This window comes from Oreochromis aureus, linkage group 18 (genome assembly GCF_013358895.1).
Source record: "Oreochromis aureus strain Israel breed Guangdong linkage group 18, ZZ_aureus, whole genome shotgun sequence".
Taxonomy (NCBI): Eukaryota; Metazoa; Chordata; class Actinopteri; order Cichliformes; family Cichlidae; genus Oreochromis; species Oreochromis aureus.
This window is the reverse complement of record NC_052959.1, coordinates 13705835-13729133: the sequence shown is the minus strand read 5'-3', so window position 1 is coordinate 13729133 and position 23299 is coordinate 13705835. Positions and strand designations below refer to the sequence as shown.

General features: G+C 41.0%; 2 protein-coding genes across 5 annotated transcripts; one reads left to right on the top strand and one right to left on the bottom strand.

The window, feature by feature from the left end:
• Positions 1-58: 58 nt before the first annotated feature.
• gpsm2 (G protein signaling modulator 2) lies at positions 59-10666 on the bottom strand. Of its 3 annotated transcripts, XM_031728454.2 has the most exons (17): positions 10447-10666; positions 9665-9703; positions 7924-7992; positions 7074-7423; positions 4550-4771; positions 4326-4461; positions 4072-4211; positions 3805-3928; positions 3560-3675; positions 3063-3218; positions 2860-2968; positions 2576-2705; positions 2408-2484; positions 2103-2291; positions 1826-1985; positions 1548-1738; positions 59-1179 (listed from the first exon to the last, which is right to left on the bottom strand). In XM_031728454.2, exons 4-17 carry the CDS (start codon positions 7136-7138, stop codon positions 1003-1005), a joined length of 1992 nt encoding a protein of 663 aa, XP_031584314.1. In that variant the 5' UTR covers positions 7139-7423; positions 7924-7992; positions 9665-9703; positions 10447-10666; the 3' UTR covers positions 59-1002. The 3 variants fall into 3 exon arrangements, with proteins under 3 accessions (XP_031584314.1, XP_031584315.1, XP_031584316.1); XM_031728455.2 differs by lacking the exon at positions 7924-7992; XM_031728456.2 differs by lacking the exons at positions 7074-7423; positions 7924-7992 and having other exon boundaries at positions 10447-10665.
• Positions 10667-10823: 157 nt separating this feature from the next.
• Positions 10824-22880, top strand: LOC116311369 (microtubule organization protein AKNA). Of its 2 annotated transcripts, none has more exons than XM_039601852.1 (21): positions 10824-11234; positions 12425-12634; positions 12964-14049; positions 14189-14263; positions 14363-14474; positions 15862-16010; positions 16091-16150; positions 16263-16396; positions 16496-16673; positions 17876-18024; positions 18391-18543; positions 18804-18963; positions 19083-19174; positions 19272-19474; positions 19565-19679; positions 20279-20455; positions 20658-20755; positions 20887-21087; positions 21296-21407; positions 21516-21684; positions 21834-22880. In XM_039601852.1, exons 3-21 carry the CDS (start codon positions 13066-13068, stop codon positions 22011-22013), a joined length of 3501 nt encoding a protein of 1166 aa, XP_039457786.1. In that variant the 5' UTR covers positions 10824-11234; positions 12425-12634; positions 12964-13065; the 3' UTR covers positions 22014-22880. The 2 variants fall into 2 exon arrangements, with proteins under 2 accessions (XP_039457786.1, XP_039457785.1); XM_039601851.1 differs by having other exon boundaries at positions 19080-19174.
• Positions 22881-23299: the final 419 nt, after the last annotated feature.

Below are 23299 nucleotides of genomic sequence, written 5' to 3'. Positions count from 1 at the left end.
CTTTTCTTCTTTGGATTAAATACTTGATGCTGAGCATTTTAAAACAAGTCACGATGGCTACATGAACAGACATGTTTTATTCCTCTGATCTCACTCAGAATATTTAGTACAAAAGGGTAAGAGAAACGGACTGTACATGGGTTAAATGCATACTTTATCAGTTTGCTCATAGTAGCTTTTGTAAGTGCCTCCTGTGTGACTTCAGGAAATTAACTCAAACAAAAACCCTTTTCAGACACACAATCTTTTCAATGAGATTCATAAAGCACCATGGTCACTTTTTCATGAAAAGTTTCCACAGAAATCAGAACAGATCACAACTTCAAACATTTACATTTTACTTTCAACATGGCACAACTCAGAAACTCCATGAAATCACATCAAACAGGCACGCACAAGACACGCACACTCACAATTCTGAAAAGGACTTTCTAAGTGCCTGTGTTAAAGGGGCAGTTCTTGACAAAAGACTAATTGCCACAAGTGTAACAGACACCTGCGGCAAACACTGTGCGCTCTCTCCATAACTGCTGCGAGCTGAGGCCAAGTGACCTGTCTGAGAACTGATGAAGCCACTGATGCCATGTATGCCATATCTGTAAAGGGCTGTAATACGTGAAAAGAGTGATTTAAAACACCACTATGAGTATACCTCTACTACCTCATAGCAGTGGGACGGCAGTTCATGGGACAAGAACAATAAATACAAACATACCTGCAGTGGTGTATTTAAAAATACACAGGGTGAAGTGAGAGTATGCAGTAGTACAGAATTATTCAAAAAAACCCTTTTGTCCCTGATGCTACTCTGAGTTCATCTTTGTACAAGCTGTGCGAAAAGTCCTTGTTAATCTGAGTTCCCCCAGCCCCCATACTGTCAACTGCATACAGTGCTGATAATGCTATGTGTTGTCCTAAAGGACAAGGAAGTGATCACTGGTCCATCACGATATTGTCCACACCTTCATTAAACAAAAGACCTCAGTCCCTTTAGTGCTTTGTTTAGTTGGAGCTTGGCCTAGATGCAGCGTTTGCAGCAGAAGGCAGGGTGACACGTTGTTCGTCCATTCGTTTGGCCTGCGACCGCATGATGAGGCTGAAGAAGTCCTCATCTGGTACGGTGGGCCCTCGGACTGGAGGAGGGGGAGGAGCACACCGCTGGTCATCCAAACGGGAGCCCTGGAAGGAATACGGTGAAAGCAAAGAGTATGACTTTGATGTCTGAGTAACAGGATGTTTATAATCTTGTTTCTAACTTGTTTTTTTTTTTTGTAATATACTTTGGTCCTTTGTGCAGCTGATCTCTTTCAAGGTAATAAGAATCCTGCCTCCTGACCTCTGGCTACAACAAACAGACATCACTCCTCTACTTATGTTACACCGGCTTCCTGTTACTTTCAGCATCCACTTCAAAAACATCATTCTTGTATAGAATGGATGCCACTGCTGGGACTCTTTAACCGGTGTTTGAATATCAAGTGTTCCCACCCAGCACTATATAAATGTGTATTAGCAAACTATTCAGTAAACTATGCTCTTTCTGTTACCTGGCACTTGACAAGCATATCAAAGAAGTCATCATCAGGCTCAGCGCTGTCAGCGTTGGCCATCAGGTGGCTGAGCACGGCCTGGTTGCTGTTTTGGTTGAGCCTGAGTCCTGGCAGGCTCCCCCCTGCTGCTGATGACTCCTCTAAGCGCCTGCCCTGAGCGCCTGACACATTGGCAGACTCTGACATGGCTACAAATTAAAATAAATAAGTATGCAAATCATAAATTATTTTAACAGTGGTTATATTTTGTGTGTGGGTGGACTGCATGGACCTACATTTCCTGATGGTCCTGGGAGGCGACTCTGGGCCGCTGTTTAGCGATAACCTGCTGCCTCGGTCCTGTATCGAACATCGCTGGTCATCCATGCGGTTGCTCTGGAATCGGCTCAGCAGGTCAAAGAAACCATCATCTCCGAGCATGTCGGGGCTGAGTCGCTGGAAAACAAAAACAAACAACTTGAAAAAAAAAAATAAAACAGCAGAAGTTGTTTGATCTTGAATACACGAGTGCTGTCTGTGTGATCTTCAAATGAATTTCCCAGGTCTGCATACTTTTTGTGGTCCCTGTGCAGGTGGCTGACTGGTATCCAGGGTATTGCTGGTGTCCTGGAGGACCTTACTGGAGCCACCAGACTTGTACTTCTTCCCTCGCAGACGGCCAACAAAGAAGAGCTTGGAGGAACTCTTAGCAAGGGAGGGTTTGGACTGTTTGGTCAAGATGTCGCTGTTCCACTTTTGACCCTTCAGCACAGAAACGGATCACAATCACCACAAGTTCAATAGCAAAGGGTGATGTAACAAGAAGCACTTCTTGTAGATGAGGTGTGAGCAGAGCGGTACAGTGGAGCAGTTCTTACATTTACTTTGTCTGGAGTGAGTTTCACCAGCTCCAGGTTCTCCATGCTGTGTCGTTTGCTCATCCTCGGCCTGGCTCCTGTAAAACAATAACAATGTTACGTAATCTACACATTCAAAGCATCTGAAATATTATAGCAAGGGGCATAGGAAGGTTACACAGTTTTTACCGTGCAGGCTGTAGTCGATATCCTTATTTTCGGAAACAGTGGAGGTATTTGTGCTGTAGCTCAAACCCAAAAGTGTCTGGAGATCAGATACATTCATACGAGCTGTCAGCTCCCCGCTCCTGTCTCCAGTCTGAAAAAAACAACAACAACAACAAAAAAAAATACAGAAGGAACAAACCAACTGTTAATTTTACTGCTGAAGAATTTCTGTATCTGTTCTTAACAAGTTTGCTTTGAGTACTTCTGAAATGCTTTGATGTGAAGATAGTATGAGCAGTGCATACCTCTCTGCAGATCTCCAGGTGTTTCTCAGCAAAGTGCATGGCTTGGTCATGGTTTCCCAGTGCAGTGTAGGCATTTCCAAGACTCCAGCACGCACGGCCCTCACCAATCCTACAGAATGAAACCATACATAAGCAAATACTATTTAACTGTGGCATAGTTACGTCAAAAGAAGCATCATAAAACCTTGTGTTTGCATCTGTACCTGTCATTGAGGTCTTGAGCTATGATGAGATGTTTGAGGTGATAGTCTATGGCTCTCTCATAGTCCTGCAGAAGTGTGTAGGTGTTGCCGAGACTGTAGCAGGCCTGAGCTTCCACGGCTCGGTCCTTTAACTGCCTCGCCAACTGCAGTGTCTTCCTAACAAGCAACCAGACAAGATGCTTCAAACAATGCACACTGGCTTTATCCTTTCTTCATACAATACAGGCCTGCTTTCCCAGAAGAAGCTCACAGGAACATAATATGATGCATAAATACAATGATAGAATTTTAGATATTTCCACTATTGTGTAAGGAAAAGTGTCTAAAAATGTTAGTTATTTGATAATTCAATTTCCTCTTTTTTTGGGGGGGGGGGGCATGAGACAATCATGGTGACAATATAGGATCAAGTGATTAAGGATCCAGTCACACAGGCCTAGAGACAAAATGCGGCCAACAACAACAAACATTAATACACATATGTAGGTGTGGCTTACTTGTAATGTTCAGCTGCCACTTCAAATTCCCCCAAAAAGATATACGCATTCCCCAAGTTGCAGTAAGCTCGCCTCTCTGCTGATCGATCCCCAAACTCCTTAGCAATGAGCAAACGCTGAAACAGAAACACTGAATTTTAACATTGTATTTGAAATGGTGTAATAAGTAACTTACTAAAAGAAAACATCATCATGGATGCTTGTGAACTCTTTATCAAAAGACACTTTTCAGAGTTCACCCTCACCTGTTCATGAGAAGCTACGGCTTTGCGAAAGTTTCCCAGCAGGTAGTGTGTGTTGCCAAGGTTGCCATAAGTTCGACCCTGAGCAGCTCGATCTCCAAGCTCCTTCACTATCGCCAAATTTGCCCTGACAATGCATATGCAATCAAACGGTCACCCAGCAGCTCGCTTTATAAAATACTGGATACTTGACACAACAGTCAAAGTAACAGGAACTTGTTATTTCTAATGTTAAATTACTCTGATTAAATCACATGCTCTCCTTCTTACTCATAGTACTCTGCTGCCTTCCTCAGGGCCATCATGACATCTTCAGGGAAATCTCCGGGCTCAGCTCCGCTCCAGCAGATACTTTTGCCTTTGGCATGGTACACATTCCCAAAATTATAGAGTGCCCTCGCTTGCCCCACCTAACCGGAAACATGAGTGGTGAAGATCACTTCCTTCTGAAACTCTCAAATACATGAATACAAATATCTGACTTTTATTCTTTATCGCTTATGTTCTCGAATACGTTGCCTCACCTTGTCATTCATGTCTCTGGCTATGTCCAAGTGCCTCTGACAGCAAACCACAGCCTCATCGAACCGACCCAGCACCTTCAATGTGTTGCCGAGGTTACCGCTGGCTTTGGCCTCTCCGACCAGGTCGCCAATTGTCCTGAACAAGACACGTCAAGCTGTTAATAAATAAACATTGTACTGCACTCAGCAGGGCCTTTTACAGAGCTGTTTCTCATGTGTCCAACCTCGTCAAGGTGAGATCATGCCGGTGGAACTCCAAGGCCTTGGCATAGTCGTGCAGGTGGAAGTAGGCATTTCCAAGCTGGCTGTAGATGGCACTGAGCACCTGGAGGTCCTCTGTGCCCACTTGGATGGCAGCTTCAAAAAAGGAGACACCTGCTTTGTAGTCACCCACCTTACAGAGGCGCTCACCCTCCAGTGCCAGCTCCAGGCAGGACACCTCCATCCTAAAGCAGAGAGGAGCACAATCTGGACTTCTCTTCTTCAAAAACATTAAACTCTAAAATCTCCTCGTCCTCTAATCGACAGCCAAATGGCTCTGTTCACGACTGAAAAACAAAACGTCCTTCGAAGCAAAGGCTTTCAGCAAGTGGGAATGTTTAGCCACTTCCTTCCATCTACAGAAAACAATAGAGCTTGTTTATTATAGTAGATCTCACATCCTTTTGACCTACCCCAGAAAGCAAAACAGGTTCCTTTTTCAATCAGCTGAACCAAAACTGAACCTTTGATATTCAGTATTTCTAATGTTTACTGTTGTTGCTTTAGAACTTTAAACACCTTATAACAGATCGTTTAAAAGATCTGTGCTGGCAAAGATTAAAAAAATCATCGTAAATTTCCTAAAATATTGCTTGTGAAAGCAAAATGTTTGATTCCCAGCAACCAACACTGGACATCTGTGTACCTCTTCAAAAATAAAATCAAAAGACCCAATGAATATGTTTTTAAAGTACAGCAAATCATACATGAATAACAAACACTGATGGGGTTTAAATGTTTTAAGCCAGATGAAAAGAGTGTCAGTCAGTGGCTGTGAAGGCAAATTTAGTGGCATATTTGTGCTTAGCAAAAACTGTCAGATAAACCAACTTTGTTTTTCAGGAAACTGTACTGTTAGTGACATAATGGCTTAACAAAAAAATCTATTCAGTTTGTATAACAAGATTTCCTCCTGTAAACACCCTATGGTTATCTGAAAGCTCGCAAAAACAGACCCAGAAATGACGCAAAAACACCAAACAGCTTGTCTCACCATTCAGCTAGGCTATAATTTGAGAACAAAGGCAAACATGGTGTAAGAACAATAAAGTTCAATCGAGCTCAGCTCAGCGGCCTTAGGCCTTATATTAAAGAGCTTACTTTGTGTTTACTGCCACGTTAACACTATATCATTTAACACTCTAGCTGAGGCAAATGCTAGCCTACCTGCTGGCTTTTTGTGTCTTACAACAACAGCAGCAGCACATGGAACATCTGAGAGGCATCTACTGAGGTATCCACTGGAAAAACCTCCAGGCTGCAGCTCCTTCTCTTTCTCCGAAGCATGGAGAGATTACCTTAGACCAACTTCGTGTTGAAAAGATTTTTTTTTCTCTTTTAAATACAAAAATGCCCCAAAAACTAAACTGCATTCATCCTAGGTAATATCAAAACCATAATTCATCTGACGTCACAGAGATAATTTACCATCACGCACTGGAAAACCTTCAAGGAGACGCGTGTGATGTTGTCACAGCATTAACTTCCAATGCCTGCCAGCAAGGAAACTGCTCTATCAGCGTTTTCTCGGCTAATCTGCTTGTCTTTCGTCCAAGCCCCGCTCTCCTGGTGACCTGGTCACCTGAGATTACGGCTGTAGAGTATGCACCTGACAGATTACAAAGCCGGTGAGTGCTGTACAGATTGATTAGATTTGTCAGACAAACAGAGTCTGTAGTGACGTGTAATGGAATTAGGGATGCACTGATGAACGGGTGAAATTCTGCGCTGATACCAGTGTTTAAAATAACAATTTCACCACTACCAAGTAAAAATGTTTATTTTGCTTTTGATATCTATACCCCTTTTTGTTCCAAGCACACAAATAATTCATTATGGCGAATAAAATCTGTATCTGAATAATGTCTTATTCACTGATTAGCCAATGGCAGTCAACAAAGCCGTTTGTTCGACATATATTTGTGCACCTCTGGACGGAATAAATTTACTGATGTCAACAATCTAGCCAGTATTGTAAAAATAATCCACCCTCTTACCAAACACACGCCTAGCTATCTAAATAAAATGGACACGCATGTGGACATAAACACAGGGAGCAATGATGAATATTTCAGGGCTTGTTTAAATATTGAAGCTGGCGGGCGCAGGTCTTTATGTGGTTGGCAGGTCACACCTGCTGCCCGAGTGCTTTACCTGGGAATGTAAGGACAGCTGGCAGATGCCCCCCTCTTTTTTTTTATAGAAAACTTACCTGCCTTAGTCAACAAAGTCCCAGACCACACTGTGAAATGATTCCTTCACTCTATCATTTAACTTAAGCTTCAATACTAAACATAGCGTCACTTCTTCAACTGGGTACGTGAAACATCTTACATTACAAATATTTCAATGACTATAAATAGCATTGCTCCTCTTAGGCATCAACAAAACACTTCACCAACGCTCCATCTGAAACTAGAGACTGGGAAAGCGATCACACTTTCTAGACTCTAACTACACTTTAGTGAAAAGACAAAAAAGTCCTACCTGTAGCGGACGTGAAAGGACTGCTCCTCAGCTCGCGTGCTAACCACTGAGCCACCTGTATCCATTGAAGTGCATAATATGAGGGAAAATCCCAGTTTCGTTCCCGAAAAAATGGTTGCGTTTAGCACCAAGACTCTGAGAGGAAAAAAAAAAACCCTAAAAAACTCTTCGGTGAACCGAATGGTCACCCAATGTGTTCGAGTCTGCAGCAGTCCCTCTGCTGAATGTTGACAGGGGAAGGTAAACCCACGACTGTTAAAGCTGCAGAATCCTGAGCGTCAGTCCACACAGCTGCTTTCGTGTAATGTGTGTTTTGCGTCACTGGCCCTCAATCGCTTGTTAGCGGCCCTCTGTGAAGAGAACACAAGATGCTGCATGTGAAGCCTCTTTCTGGCTGCACGGTGCCATGGCAACACCAACCAAACAGCAGCGTGAACAAGCGGGGTAAGCAAGAAGCGGGAGAGCGGGGCGGAAATGAATGCATGGGGCCAGCCAAACTGTCAATCTTCTAGGATGGACGGGGACTTCACCCAGGCTTGGAGAGGTTGTGTGCTCCACAGGTATAGCAAAGCAGGAGGAAAAAATATCTACAGTGTGTGTGAATGGAAATCATGGCCTAGGAAGTAGCTGAAAAGAAAGAAAAAGCAACCAGAAACCTGCTGCATGATTGGTTTAAAACAAAAAAAACAAACAAAAAATCTCCCCCCAAAAACAAGGTAAACTGAGAATCTGGGAAAAAGCAGAGAGACTTGCTGGATGTACGCTACTTCCACCAAAGGAAAGGACAGCAATAAGCGTGCTACATGGAAAGTAGAGACTGCTTCAAGTAAAAATCTAAACCAGCCATTACCTAATTTCAGCATGAGGTTATTCTTGCCACACCCATTAGTTCCCCAAGTTTAAACCGTCAGCCCCTCCCCTGAACGCGCACACACACACAGACACACACAACCACAATATGGGAAATGGGGCAGGCCAGTTATTTGCAAACTGGGTTACATCTTTATGTTAAATAGCAACTAAATTACAAGACAGACATGCAGCAGGTGGCCTATCTCAATTATACTGGCAGCTGAAGCCATAATGAGTGATTATTTGTTTCCAACAGAGCATTTGTTCAGCTACATCAAAGATAAGCTGGCTCAAATTAAAAACCCCAAAATGAAGAAGTGATCAGGATGGTAGTAACAACTGAGAATGGTCATGATTATAATTAGATTATGTGATTGATGAGTGCTATTTTACAGTCAATGAAACATTATATTATATTAGGTAATATTGCTTACTAAATTTACAAATCCATACATAACAAGAAAGCCAATATTCACAAAAACCTAATATCAGGAACTTTGATTAATAAACTGTTCCTCTTGTTAAGTATTAGAGTTAATCATTAGACCCACAGCAGCACAAAAAGGTGCTTTGATAACAAGAAACATCACTTCAATTCAATTTTCAATTGAGATTAAAGACAAAAATCTCTAAGGCACAACGCAGTAGAAACTGAAAAAAATTGATGCTGCACATACAGTGCTTAACAAACGTATCCAACCACAACCCAATGGAAGGTTCATGCCACACTGCCCTTAATTAAATTGTTAGTTACCAAAACATTTTTATATTTCTATTATATTAAATCCACTACTATGTGCAGTCTTTTTTTTTTTTTTTTAGCTTTTCTAGCTAAAATGTACTTTTTGTTATTATCCAAGAATATTCAAATTTACTATTTTGCAAAAAACCTGAAAAAAATAGTGAAGGACAATAATTATATATTTTTTTAATATAAACTCTAATTTGAGTGTACAATAGCAAATTTTGTTTGTTTGTTATTTGTCTACTAAATAACAACATAATAACAATATAATTTTTATTTTTAAACAAGTTTTTGAGAGATTTCAATTTTTTGCAGTTTTTAATGACATTTGAATAACAGCAAATCTCTCTCAAACTCTGCCCTGAGTGTGTACATATACACATACAACCTGTATGTTGTATGTGTATATACACACACACACATATATGTGTATATATATATATATATATATATACACATAGTTGGTGGAGTCAACTTTTTGACAATCCTGTTATTCCTGCTGCTCTGTGAATGGTTGTAAATGGTTGTGATTAATGCCCAGAGCTTTGGGAGCTTTGCCGTACATGTTCCTGCACATTAATATAATGATCGACTGTTGTGTGCCAACATCCTTGCAGCTTTTTCCAACACCGTATGCCATCTGGGTGTGTTTCTGAGAACTCTGTCTGGCTCATAAAACTACAGTGTGCATGAACAAAAGTGAAACAGAGAAAAGTTACTGATGCATAAAGGTCCAAAGAAAGAAAAATAAAGATGCCGTTTTTAATGACAGCTTCACGGGAGCTAATCGCCGACTCCTTTTTGAGTCACAAACAAGAACATGATTTCATCCTTAACACACAACCGATGTGAGCTATTTTCTATGTTTTGATGCTCTAAAATGACTACTGCCTCTGACAACAAAACCTAAATATGGAAGCACCACTTGGCATCACACCATGAGGCAGCAAAAAAACCCCACACCAAAACAAAAGTTAAGTACTGGGATACTGACCGGTAATTCTTCCACACAGGAACAGGAAATCTGGGAAGCCTGGAAGAAACAATGTTACAACCATAAATAACCTCAAAGTTCATAAACATGTGTTGCAATGCTGGCTATTCAGGGTTTTTTTTTATATTAAAACAGGGCTTAATACAGACTACATTAAATATTGAATTACATTACACTTGATGACATACACACAGCTACACCTACCCTACCTAAAGGATAGACTAAATAAACAAAAAGCCGGTTACACTAGTTACAGTTAAGTGGAGCTAATATGCTGGCAACTGGGTATATTGTGTACACCGTATAGTAATAACAATACAATCAGATGTAGAGGTATACAAGACTGTGCGTTTGAGTGCATGCTCTCATGACCATTACTACACTAACATGAGTGCAACTACGGTAAGAAATGAATTACGTACGATAAAAGTGGTCATAATCATGCAATATAAACCATCTGCACAAGTATAACACTTGTTAGCAATACACTATAGCCTATACCAAACTATATACTATATACCAAACAGTAAAGCTATGCCCTACACTACACTAATGGTGACAATTCATCTATAGATTTTTAATATCAGCTCCAGTGATAACTACTTTAAAGTGAAGAAATTACTTCGCATTATGGACACCACTGTCAGAGCTATGGTGTCCCAGATTAGTTAATCTTATGGCTGTCTCTTTAGCTTTATTCATAACCAGTTAATTCATTCACACATCACCACCAACATCCAGCTAAAGACTAGCACCGTTAGCCTGTTAGCTGCTAAACTTACGTTAGGCGATCCAGCTCGAACAAAGGTGACTTGTCTTCTTTTCTTTAGTGTCTCACGAGATTAAAAACATGGGTGCGTTTAGGGGAGAAAAAAAGTGGACGCCTGTAATATAACAACAAGCTGTACTATATTCAGCCTACGGCTACATTATCCTCCAACTTCGGTAAAAACTTCGATTTAACTTCGATAAATACGAAAAAACCCCTTGCGTGTGCACTAGCTTTGTGTGTTTTCGCCAAGTAGCCAATCAGAGAGCGGCATTCAAATTTAGTCACGCCCCTGCATAAAATTCATTGGACGAACCGATTTGAATGGTGAAGGGTGACGTTTTTGTGATAACGTAGCTGAGACAAGCACGAGCTTTATTATGTTTGAAAGTTTGACACGCCTTGCACACTTGTGGGGCTTCGGCACTGTGTATTATTATTTAGGAAGGTGAAAGTCTACACATTCCCATACTTATTTTTAAAGAGAGAATAAGTATGTAATAGCCAATAGCCCAAAACTGTCACTTGCTAGCAGCCTTTTGGAGGACGTTTCAGCACCGTTACCTAGCAACGAGACCCCGCTAGTTGTCATGCACGCTGCTGTCACCGCGGGTCCAGACGTTCTGCGCTGCCTTGTATCCATTATTAATGATGCCACAAAAACGAAACCTGTTCAGGAAGGCATATGTCAAGAAAGAAGGGGGAAGATATTAAACCATCGCTGCTAGTTTCAAGACCGGGATCAACTTAAAGGTAATGGCACACTGCTGAAGAAGAACCAGCTGGCTAAACACAACCAAGGTAAGTGACCACCGCCAGCAAAGCATTTCAGTGGCACTATGTCACTGAAATGCAGCTCAGACTTACATGCAGAAACAGTACAGAAGCTTAAACGTGTTTGGTAACACTCACATGTAACTTGTAGTAGGAGATATATGTACTTTATATACTTTTGCTCCACTGCTCTTATGAAATGTAGTAATTACGGTTATGGTAACAAGTACCTGAATAAATATATCACATGACAGATTTTGTTAACATACATGCAAAAACTTAAGATCTATTGAAATATCATATCAGGCTATTATATAGGTATAATTAACTCTATATTAATGATGTGCAATATTAACAGATTCCTATGTGTTGCAAAATGTATTTTACAATTTGTTTTTGTATAGATAATAGTTTTATATTATGACACAGACACTTTTCTTTTAGCATAGTGGTTTTTTCTTGGTTCAGAGGGTCAGGGGCTACACAGCAGAGTCGTTATGATATTGTATTTTCTAATTGGGGGTTTATTTAATTTGATTTTTTGTTTTTAATTCAGTTTAGTTCACAGAGTGTATTTATATAGTTTAGCTTTTAATAGTTTCAGTGTTAGATTTAGTCTTTTAAATTATTATTATTGTATGGAGGGCATGTGTCAGATGTAAGATTTAGGAAAATCAGTACAGGTTTTATATTGAAAATACAGCTTTTAGAAAGCAGTTGACTGACAGTCTTGTGCACATCTAAAAATCTCAGTATTCATGTCCATCAGTGCCTCATCAGTCACATTGTGTCTAAATTTTTACCAAAGTCACAGATACTAAAACTAAGGATTATTTCTATTCTATGAAGGAAGAACCCATTTAAAACAAATTATTTATTTCTGAATGAAATAGATGAATTACTTTTTAAAAAATATTTATCTATATATTTATTTATAAGCCTTCTGCTGCTGTCAGACACTCAAAACAGACACAATGCATTTCATCCAAGCACATAATTAACTCAAAAACTTTACACCCTCGCAGCACGCAATCTTCTGTGCACACATTGTATTGATTGTTGAATAATTGACACCTTAGTGCTTTTTGATCCAGTGTTGTCACTTTGCAGGTTGCGTTGCTAAGAGATGAATGGTGCTTCATTCAGTTTTCTCACCCTCCTTTTTTCTTAACAGAGGTGAGGAGATATTGAACAGTGCATCCATTTTTCTGTTGCAGAGTCCATGGAGGGAGACCTGGGAGAGTTGGATGAGGATGTTCAGGGGGAGGACAGATCCGTAGTACTGTGGGAAAAATGCATCAAGCAGAGCTTCTTTGTTGATCTCAGTGAGGATGAAAGTCTCCACTTCAGTGATCTGGAGAGTTCTTTGGCCTTGCATCTGTCCCAGGCAGAGTCTGCTGCCTCTGAAGCAAGCATCCATCTTAGTGGTAAGACATGCAAGCACTGTTGTTTATTGTGTCAGGTTTCTTGTATACTACGGTGAATTACTGCGTATGTAATGAAAAGTTTACATAAAACAAATTTTTTAATAATACATCATTATAAATATGTTGGCATGCAGGATGTTAAACATCTGCTATGTTTTTTTGCTCACTTCAGGTGTGACAAAACAAATGCAATGACATATATTTTTTGCAAAGTCACAAGCTAGTTTTCACTCTCATCATTAGCCTTAAAAATCACAACAAGCTAATTTAATGGAATCAACATGACCCTGTAATTAGGTTTTCATGGTATTTGGGTTTTTAATTTGCAGGGGATGCGGAGCTGTCTGGGTTGGATGACTCCTCCTCAGAGAGCAGTGTGGGCAGTCAGAGCGGGAGGGTTCTAGAGAGCAGTTCCAAGAGAAACCTCTTACATGTGTCTTCCCAAAGATCAAAACACCATCCAAGATGAGCTGCCCATAAACCAGGGAAGTGAGGACACTGGACAAAATACCAGTGATGAGGATCAGGAGGACTTGCCATATGATGGCAACATTGGAAGCCCTTACTTCAACAAGAAAGATTCCTCTGAGGGAAACATTAGCTCTGATGGAGGACACACTGTTCATACAAGTCCTGATCTTTCTGGTCAGCTTGAATTATTGCAAGACGATATCAGCACAAAGCAGGACAACGTTTTTGATGCTTCCAAGCAAAGTGAGCTTGGTGGACCGCATCCTGGTGCTGCAGACATTAACCAGTTATTGCTGCGGCACTTCTCCCAGGAGGAATTGCTGCGGTTGGGTAGGCTGATTGAGGCAGAGACCCTGCCAGAGGTGTCCCTGTTGGAGAGTGCAGACGACAGTGTTTTTAGCTGGGCTCCAACACACAACAGCAAAGCAGTGAATAATAACCACACAGAGAGCTCAGATGAAAAGAGTAATGCTGCATCAAAAAAAGCAAGTTCAGAAGAGCAGATACAAAAGAAGACTCCTACTTTCACATCTGGTGCTTATGCAAACAGCACATCCAACTCTGAAAGTACAGATTCTAAGCAGAGCAGTGAGGATTTCAGTGCAGATGAAGTAAAGCAGGACAAAGCAGATGAGGAGGAAGAGCAGGTTCAGAGAGTTCCTCTGGTGCGTACAAGATCCTTCAGCGAGATGAAGTATGGCCAAGGCCAAGTCCATTACCCACTCCCTGACTTCTCCAAGGTTGCCCCTAAAGTGAAAATCCCCAAAACCCCAGCCAGATCACTTCCTCAGTGCCCTAGCACCATTCACAGAGCTCAGTCTTCCCCAGGCATGTTAGAGGTGATCAGCAGAGTCTTGGAGGACTCAGTCCTGCCAGCCGGGAAAGCTAATGTCTTTAAAGATGAAGAAAAGCACACTCCTCCTGCACTGGTGCACCATCTGCAGGTAGAAAGCATTCAGATCATATCTTTGCATTGCAAATGAACCTTAGACTTTCATTTTCTTTAGCTGATATTTTCTGTCATCATTGCATTACTGTTTTTTTAGATAGAGCTGTAACATCCATCCTCTCTATTTTCTTTAGGCTGAATATGATAAATTACTCACCAAATACGCAGAGGCAGAGAACCTCATTGATCAGATGAGACTAGGAACCAGTGTAAGTTCTAAGGTTTCTTCCTGGTATAATTCACACAGGCCTGTGTTAATTAGTTACATTTCAAATGTAAGATACAAAGGTATTTATTGCTTTTCACAGAATCATCCCTCCTCAGAACTCATGCCTTATTTAGAGGATGATGATGAAGATCAGGGGCAGTTAGCTGAGCTGAGCCATCTTGGATACAAAGCTCCTCATCTTCCCTCATCAGGTATGGCTCCGTGTCCGACATCTGATATCATGAAAGGTTAACTTCCTTCTACTACATGAAGATAAAGTCTGACTGGATTCCTCAGAGAGTGATCAGTTTAGATGCCACATTTTTTAATGAAACTTTTTAATGAAACTGAAAAAATAACTGAATATTTATGACAAACCAGGCCTGTGTATCTTTATTTAAACACCGAATGATCAGAAAGTTGAGTTAAACACTATGTTAAAGGCATGTTGTGCTCAGGCCGGCAGCTGCTCTCCAGTTTTTGTCATTTTAGCTGGAAAATAGATTGAGTATTTTGTTGAATCCAGTATTTTGTCTTAGTTTTGTGGTGCCTCACAAATATTTTGCATACATAGAAGAGGAAAATGCTTCACATTCATTGTGATCCCTCCATACAGTCGGTGTGTGGCTCCTGTCCAGCTATAAGACGCAGACAGTTAAGGGTTAATACTACAGAAATGAAATGTGCCATGATGTGTTTGCACTTTTTATTCATTTTAAAAGGCCATTCTGTTAGAGTAACCAGCTGCTGGCTGTGAGCACGGCTGCAGCTGCTCAGCCTTGCTGTGGTGATTGAAGCTGTTTACGGACACTGTTGTTGTCCTCCAGCTGCCAGTGTGGTTTAACCTGCACTGCTGTAGACAGCTACAGTAGCATCTGAGCCTGCGGAGCATCACTGACGGGGACTTGGACAGTGAATCCATCACTGGGTGCACATAAAAATTGGTGTATAATGTTACAGCAAATAAAAACAGTCATGTTAAATTCAGAGTTAAGGTGGCATGTCATTCTGCTGCAGTAATCACAGCTACAGTCTGTCTCTACGGCGGTTATAATAAAGCTGCAGAACCAGTTAATCCAGCACCCTTTGTAAACACAGTGGTGCAGATTTAAACCTCAGCATGCAGCAGCAGCGAGGGCTGTACTGACTAACTGCAGTTAATAATTTAAATAATACTTTATAGTAATGCAGAAAAGCCTTTCTCCATAGGTGATACTAAATAGGGGAGAGGTAACACACAAGTTTTTGTGAGGGACTCTAAAGTTAGTGTTGCCATGATCCTTGAGGGCCTCTGTTATAATGTTATTCCCAGCCTAGTGGTTTGAGCTACATCATCAGCTCTGACCCAACCCACCCTAACCCTAACAACTAATCACAGCAGAGCGTCCCTCACACTGCCACGCCTCTGGCTGAGCTAATGATTTGGCCTGCATGCATTTTGTGCTTGGCAGCATTATTTATAAAAATAAGTAAATAAAGCTACAAATAAAGATATATTGGCAGTACAAATCCCAGAGGATGTGTCAGGAACATTTTACTCATAATTTATTACCTTAATTATGTTGAGTGTGTATGACTCCCATGTTGGCTTGTTTTCAGAAAGCTTAAATGAAAAAGCTGAATCAGCTCTCATCAGCACCATTAAGGAGGCGACCACAGCTTCCTCCAGTGAGCTTCAGGATAATCCCAGTGACGGGGAAAGGATGACCGCTGAGCTGAGAGACATCATCAGCCAGTTCATGCAGAAGGTGTGTTTGAAAATGACTACCGCTAATGTACAATTAAACACACACATATTTTAAACATTTACAAACCTTCTGCTCTTCAGGTGGATGAATTCAGATTTACTGTGAGCAACATGGCTGTAAGCACAGAAGAAAAGCAAATGGTAAGGATCCTTTACCTCCTACATGTATGGTAAACTACTTTAGGGTTTCAAGCACAATTTGGGGCCTGCTTTTTTTGTGCATGTGCATTAGTATAGACTGATCCTTTTTCAGATGTTGAGGAGCATGATGGAGGCTCAAGACCAGTTGGAAAGAAAATATATCAGTAAGAAGGAGGAGCACAGAGCTCTGGAGATGCAAAACTACATGGGCTTATCCAGGAACACTGGCACTTTTGATGCTAACAGGTCAGAGAGACCCCGGGGTGGCAGCTCTAAGTGTCAGTATCATGTTTGTGCACCCATTTATGTGTGTGTGTGTGTGTGTGTGTGTGTGTGTGTGTGCAGACTAGTGGAAGGAGACATATTCAGGATAGGCATGCATCTTGAGGACATTAAGGAGATCATAGACAAAAACATGTGTGATCAGGTTTCTCCTCCTCACTCAACATCCACTCCCACGTCCACCACTGTACCCACTCCTGTCTGCATGTTCACACCTTCACCTCCACCTTCCCTGCACGAGGTAAAAGACACAGAAAAAATTCATGTTCGAATGTATTTGCCACACTATTCATATTCTCTGATTTGGGGCCTTTTATAGTCAGAATACGCTGTGACTAGTAAAAATGCAATGCTGCATATCAATAGTTCAAATTCATACTAGTAGCAATGCAATTGTAGGTTTCCAAAAATTGTGTTGTTATGGTTAATTATTTATCTGCAAAAAATGACATTGTGAATATTTTAAATGCTCGTTTTGAATAAAAAGGTCTTTGCAACATGAGATGTGATCAGAAAGTTCTGAAAAGCCTTTTCTGACTTAGATTTAGTCTGGATCGTTTTCAGCGTAGCTGCTATTTTCAGATCTGTCAGTGGAACTTCTGTTATCTCTCTGTTGGATGCTGGAGGAGCTCCAGTGTTTTCTTTGTGCTTGTTACCTGAGGCAACACATTAAAACTTGTAAACTGCATTCTTCAGCTGAAAACTGCTGTTGGCCGTTTCCTTATTGAATTTCTCCACAGAATTGAGCTTCTGTGGAGCATCATTTGAGCATCTTCTTTCATTCTTTCACATCTTTCGCCTCTTCACAGAAAGCCTCTGTCACCTTGATTGCCTTGAGTTTCTCAGGCTCTTCTGGGCCTACAATTCATTTTCTTTTCAGAGCATTTGTTTCAGCTCCAGGGTTTCTTGGATGAGACCCTCCACCTTTGCAGATGACTGCTGACTGCTAGTTTGTGTATCCATTCATCTACAAATTAAACAGGCTCATCTGCTTTGGCCTCCGGAGCTGGTGGTTAAACTCCATGATTTTTTAAGAGGGTTTTTCCTCTCTTCCTCTCCTTTTTCTTCTTCTTCTTCTTCTCCAAATTAAGCTCAGCTACAAGCCTCTTATAAGTAGCTAAATGTTTGCCTTTCATGTTTTGAACAGTTGACTTCACACTGGTCACCTTATCTACATTTTTTTTTCTTGGAGTGCAGTTTTATATCTGCTTTTTCATGGTGGCTGCTTTCTGTCTTTTAGAATCAGAAATATAAATTGAGAAGAAATTATAATAATCTCCCGTGCTCATGCTGCCTTTAAGGCTTAAATATATCCGCTCAGCCCTGTTGATATGATAGGGATGCTTATTTGCATCCATGTCCTGCATCTTCATTTGTGACAAATCCTTTCCTGGTACAGATGCTAAGTATGTGCATATGTTTGCATGAACTTTTATGTTTCAGGGGCAAAGTTATAAGATGGACACAGAAGAAGAAGAAGAAGCAGAGGGGGGCAGTGACCTTCAGATAAATGGTGGATCAGACCAAAGTAGTGAGCTCGTAGCTGTTGACCGTCTAGTGAAAAACTCTAGACATGGCAGCTGCCAGTCACGGTACCAATAAATTTTTTCTTTGCAGTTTAATGTTTAGGTTTTAAACTTAAAACTTAAATTTTAAATCTTTCTTTTGTGAATATAACATCTTTATAGTTTCTGATATGCAGCTAATATACAGCTCAGTGGCAAATGTGCTGAAAAATTAAAGATGACTTGGATGGATATAAGTATACTGTAATAAACCACCTTATCCTGGCTAGCTGTTTATGCTGTGAGCAGTGCATACGTGTGTGTTTGTGCATGTTCTCAGCCTTCCTGTGGGCAGGTAGTGTTTCGTGTACACAGCTGGTGTTGGGTTGCACAGTACGGAGGGAAGGGAGTGCTTGGGTCTGTGTGCAGGTATTCTTCTCTGGCCTGTTTTAGGGACTCAACGGGCTCCTTGGTGGGACTTGATGTCTCTAAAGCTGAGGAGGAGGAGAGGAGCTCTGATTTGTCAGAGGTGGCAGATCACAGTGACATCTTAGCTTACCTGTGTGGAAACAAGACCACCTCACACGCGCAGTGGACAGTCAGCAGGTCAGTGTTGTGACTGTGAGGTGACTGACTCTCTGTTATGGCTTCTTATTGCTGTTTTTAATTTTATATTTAAGTCTTCATAATGTAAGAGATCTGTTTTTGCATAATATATATATTATCATGCTCAATATAGAAAACAGGCATTGTCTTCTTCTCATAATGCTTTTTAGATCCTACTGTTAAAATCTAAGTTTTGAAACAAAACCACTGCTGTTTATTACACTTAGACTTTATACAGTAAACACTTGCTCTTTCTGCAGCCAGAGCATCAAGGATAGAGGCTCCAGACAAAAGGATGAATGTGATCTGGGTGATTGTGTTAGTCTGGCAGTGGAGGTCTCCTGTTCCTCTGATGCACCAAGAGGCTCGGAGAGCCACAGCCTCTCAGAGCCGGATGTCAACACCTCATGTGCCTCGCAGGTCAGTTGCAGATAAAAGCTAGCCTGTTTGACCGCTGCTGTCTCTTCCACACAATTAAAATGCAATGCAAATTTTCATGCATGTCTTTTGGTTAAAACCTTGTTACTGATGCACAGAAGATGGTGAGTTCAGAAACAGACAGCGGATTTGGGAGCTCTTACTTGAATCATTCGGGCTCGGGATCATTTCAACCAAATCTGCTTCCAGAAAGGTGTGAGTGAGAGTATTTTAATGACTGGTTCACCATCATAAACATATCACATGAGCCTAACATGAGAATACCTTAAGCTGAGCTTTTGCTTCTGCAGTGTGCTGTCCCAGAAAGAAGGTTTAAGTAGCTCAGACAGTGAAGACTCGTGCTCCCACCTGCAAACAGCCATCCATCCTGCCATCACTGGCTACCAGTGGGCCAGCCCCCACCCATCTGTCTTAACACAACACTGTGGAGCAACAGCTGCAGTGGACCTGTGGGTGGACAGTACCACTAAGAAACCTTCAGCAATGCTGCAAGGTGAGTAATCTCCATCACTGCATGTTCACTTTTTATGTCATGTTTTCTGGTCAGTGCTAAAGTTCCTCGTGTCCACCACTGACCAAACAGGATCTGACCAAAGCCTGTCTGCTCAGCACCATCAGCTCGTATCTCAACCTCCACTTGGCACCTCCATGGATACTGATGGCAGAGGCAGCCCTCTGCGCTCCTGCTCTTGTAATAGGTCAGTATGCTGAAAACAAACACCAGTGTTAGTGAATAATCACTGCACTGCTGTGAATTCAAATGTTAAACCACTGTGGGTAAAATTATGAAAGGTGTGTATAATTAACATTAAAATAGCAGCAAAATAAAGTGGCACTTTATGGGAGTGGGACTTTCACCCTTTGAAAGTGTTGGTGCTCAACCCCTTTAAGAAGAAATAATTGTTAAAGCCAGGGGGCAGTGTAGGATGCAAATTTGGTCTTGCACCTTTAAAGTGGCAGCAGACTACTGGTTATAAGGCTTATAGGAATAAATCTACTGCAAATAATTACAGTTGAAGGCCACTTTTGAAACCTTTGAATTCTTAGAGCTCTCCCTTGAAAAACAGCTCATCTGAGATTCACCCTTTTGGTTTCAATCTCTCTGTGTCTTTGCCTTTGTTACCTTGACCGACAATTGTTCTTTCTTTTGTTTTGAAGGGGTTTCACAAATATGTAGCTTTGTACTAGCAGTCAGCATTTAAGCTAAATATTTGCCCGTATCTACTGGAACTTCATCATGACCTTTTTTTCCCGTTTTGTGAACATTTACATTTCTGTGTCGCTTGTGTGTGACCAGTGAGGCTATCCTGGCCTTGCAGTCGGAGGTGTCTAGGCTAAAGAAGGACCTGGAGGTGGGCTTAGTGCAATTACCTCACTTAGCTCAGAAGATGGACTATCTCATCTCAAAATACAGACAAGAGCGCCAGGAGCGCCGGTCCAGAACCAAGACTTACCAAAGTCCAGCCTGTAACAGGTGGGACTCATGGTCATTTTATTCATGGTCAATGAATGAAAGATGGACATTTTGTAAGGTGTTATCATGTTGATAGTGACATGTGTTATATCTAGTAAACTAACAAGTAAGAATTTCAGTTTCATGATAAACATTTGAACAGAAATAACCATTCAGAGTCCAAATATCTTCTCATATTGATTATTTGTATAATAACATGTAGAGTGGGGAATAACAGCAGAGATGTGAGTAACTTCAGTTTAAGTCAGGCAAGGCTGGAGGACTGGATCTCATCAGACATGGACCCCAGCCAGAGCAAAGGTAGACCCCCGCCAGCCATAAAATTGTGTAAACTCCAATTGTCTGGCTCTAAGTTCCTTTCCCTGCATTGATATAAGCGCATGCAGATGTTACTTCATCCTTTTAATGTAATTTGTTTGTTTGCTCTTCAGGCACAGACAGCAGTCAAACAAGCTCTGAGATAATGCTGCAGTTACACAGTTCACCAGCAGGGAGCAGAAAAGGTGGCAGAGGTGTACATTCAGTTTCTCCTGCTGCGTGGACAGAGGGAGGCCGCTCACTGGAAACTTCTGGGTTGAAAAGCTGCAGTTTAAAAGGAGAGAACCACATGATTTCTGACTTCAGACCACAGAGTGAGAAACTGTTTCATGTCAGGTTTTGTCCATCAAGGTTTTGATTTAATGAGTTATGAAACTGACCTCAGTAAACAATCATGTATTAGTGTTATCTGGTTGAATAGTGTACAGCTGTAATACTGTACGGTGAAAAGGAAAATCACTGCTGTCAATACGTACTAATTCTTACTGAGCACACTGTTTGTCATGTTTCTGTGATCTACAGTCGTCACAAATAGTTTTTACTCTAAGGACAGATGGTCTCTTCTCTCCAGCTCGTTTCTCCAGAAGCCGCTGCTGCAGGTCAGCTACGGCTCCTCCTGCAGTCTGCCGGCCAGGTAAAATACAAGCGTTAACTGCATTGATAGAGATATTTATCAGCTGTACGCCTCATAGTTTTTTCTTGGGATACATCATTCTTTTTTGCTACATGTTGTCAAATCCAGCTATAAATTCAGTGAGCCACCGCTGCAGTCCATGTCCCATCACAGAAAACGGTCCACTCAGTCAGACACAGCACTTCTGCCCAGCAATATGTACTTTCAGCGGACACCGTCTCCATCATCGGTGCCTTTCAAGACTGGCAGCAGGACAAGCAGACGTAGCAGGAGCAAGGTCAAATGTCTCACACTTTAACGCAAATCAAATAAACCAGTTTTCTTTATATACAGGAACATCTGCTGTATATCATCAAAGTTCAGGTCTTTACTGTGACATACACGAGTCTTACTTGGCATAAGGGACAAGTTTCTTTGGTTTTCTAGGAAGAAGACGTGAACAGGACTCTGGACCAGGCGATTGAGATGGCTCGCAGCATGAAGAGGACCACTGACCGCATGGCCAGGAGGCTGTCTGCAGATCTGGCTAAGGCTCAGCTACACAGGAAACTGCACCACATGCAGTCGCAAGGTGGAAGGAAACACCAGGACACTGGCTATGGATGAGTTTATATTCTCATCTCTTTGCCTTTATAAAATATATTTTAATTACAGTATATCTGATTCACAGATGTGATCTGTGATAAGTTTGTTTTGTTTTCTTTTGTTTTAAACAGTATCGTCTATAGTAGTAACATGTATAGTACGTTTTTAAAGTTACTGATATTTTTTATGAATGGGCAACATTTTTTAAATATGAAATGTCTTCATGTTTTGATTTGATCTCAAGGCCTCTGAAGAACATTTTTATCCATCCATCTTAACTGTATCCTCACCAGTGTCCAAAATAAATTCAAAATGAATGCTGTGAGACACAATGTGGTGAAGACAACATTAGACATAGAGTACATTGTGACAAGTTGAAGCAATAAATGTAAACTTTGTTTTCACAATGCTCCATGCCACTGAACACCCTGGTAATCTTTTTTTAATGTCAGGTGAAATATAAGGAGTGAAACTACAGTGAATGTATGATTTACAGATGGAAAATGTAGGAAGAAAACACATAAAAAATATAAAGTGACCTAAAATTCAGCTTGATCCTCTTTAATTGGGTGCTGCAAGTGAAAATACATCCTTAACCATCCTTAGACATCAGGTGACTCACTCTGATATTTCACCTCTTTACTTTGCCTGCTTCAGTTGTATGTTTGTGATCATTGTCCTGCAGAATCATGCAGTGAGTTTGATGTGTTTGGCATTTCAAGTGTTTCCTGTTTGTACCTACTTTGTTTTTTTTCTTTTAACTGTGATGTCAGTGCACAGATTTGGAGACAATACCTCAGTCTTACAACTCTCAGTAAATGATAAGAAACAGCAGCACAGTGCAAAGATTCATACATGTCATAGACTCTGAAATGCACCCTAAGGTCCCTACACAAAGGTACAGGCACACACCTCGTCCAGTCCTCGTGATTAAAGCTGATGTTATTGCAGGTAAAGATGATGAAACTGTCCGCCGAAATTCAAATACACTTTGATGTGATGGCCTTTCTCAGTCATGCACTGGATTCTAAAACTTCTTGTAATATCAGCCAGGTTGTGCTGTGCAGTGAAGAGTGCGGTAGTCAAGGTTATCTAAAACCAACTAGTTTAATTGGTTTAACCTTAATATTTTAAAACAAAAAAATATTCTGGCATCTCTTGAAGAAAGTTCATTAGCTGTCTTCCAGCAAACTGACTAAACCAGCTGATCTCCCCTGCACATCTAAGCAGAAAATGCAAAGATCATCCTTTTTTTAATCAACATAAATAATAAAACTATAACAAAGATGAATGAAAGACTCATGGCA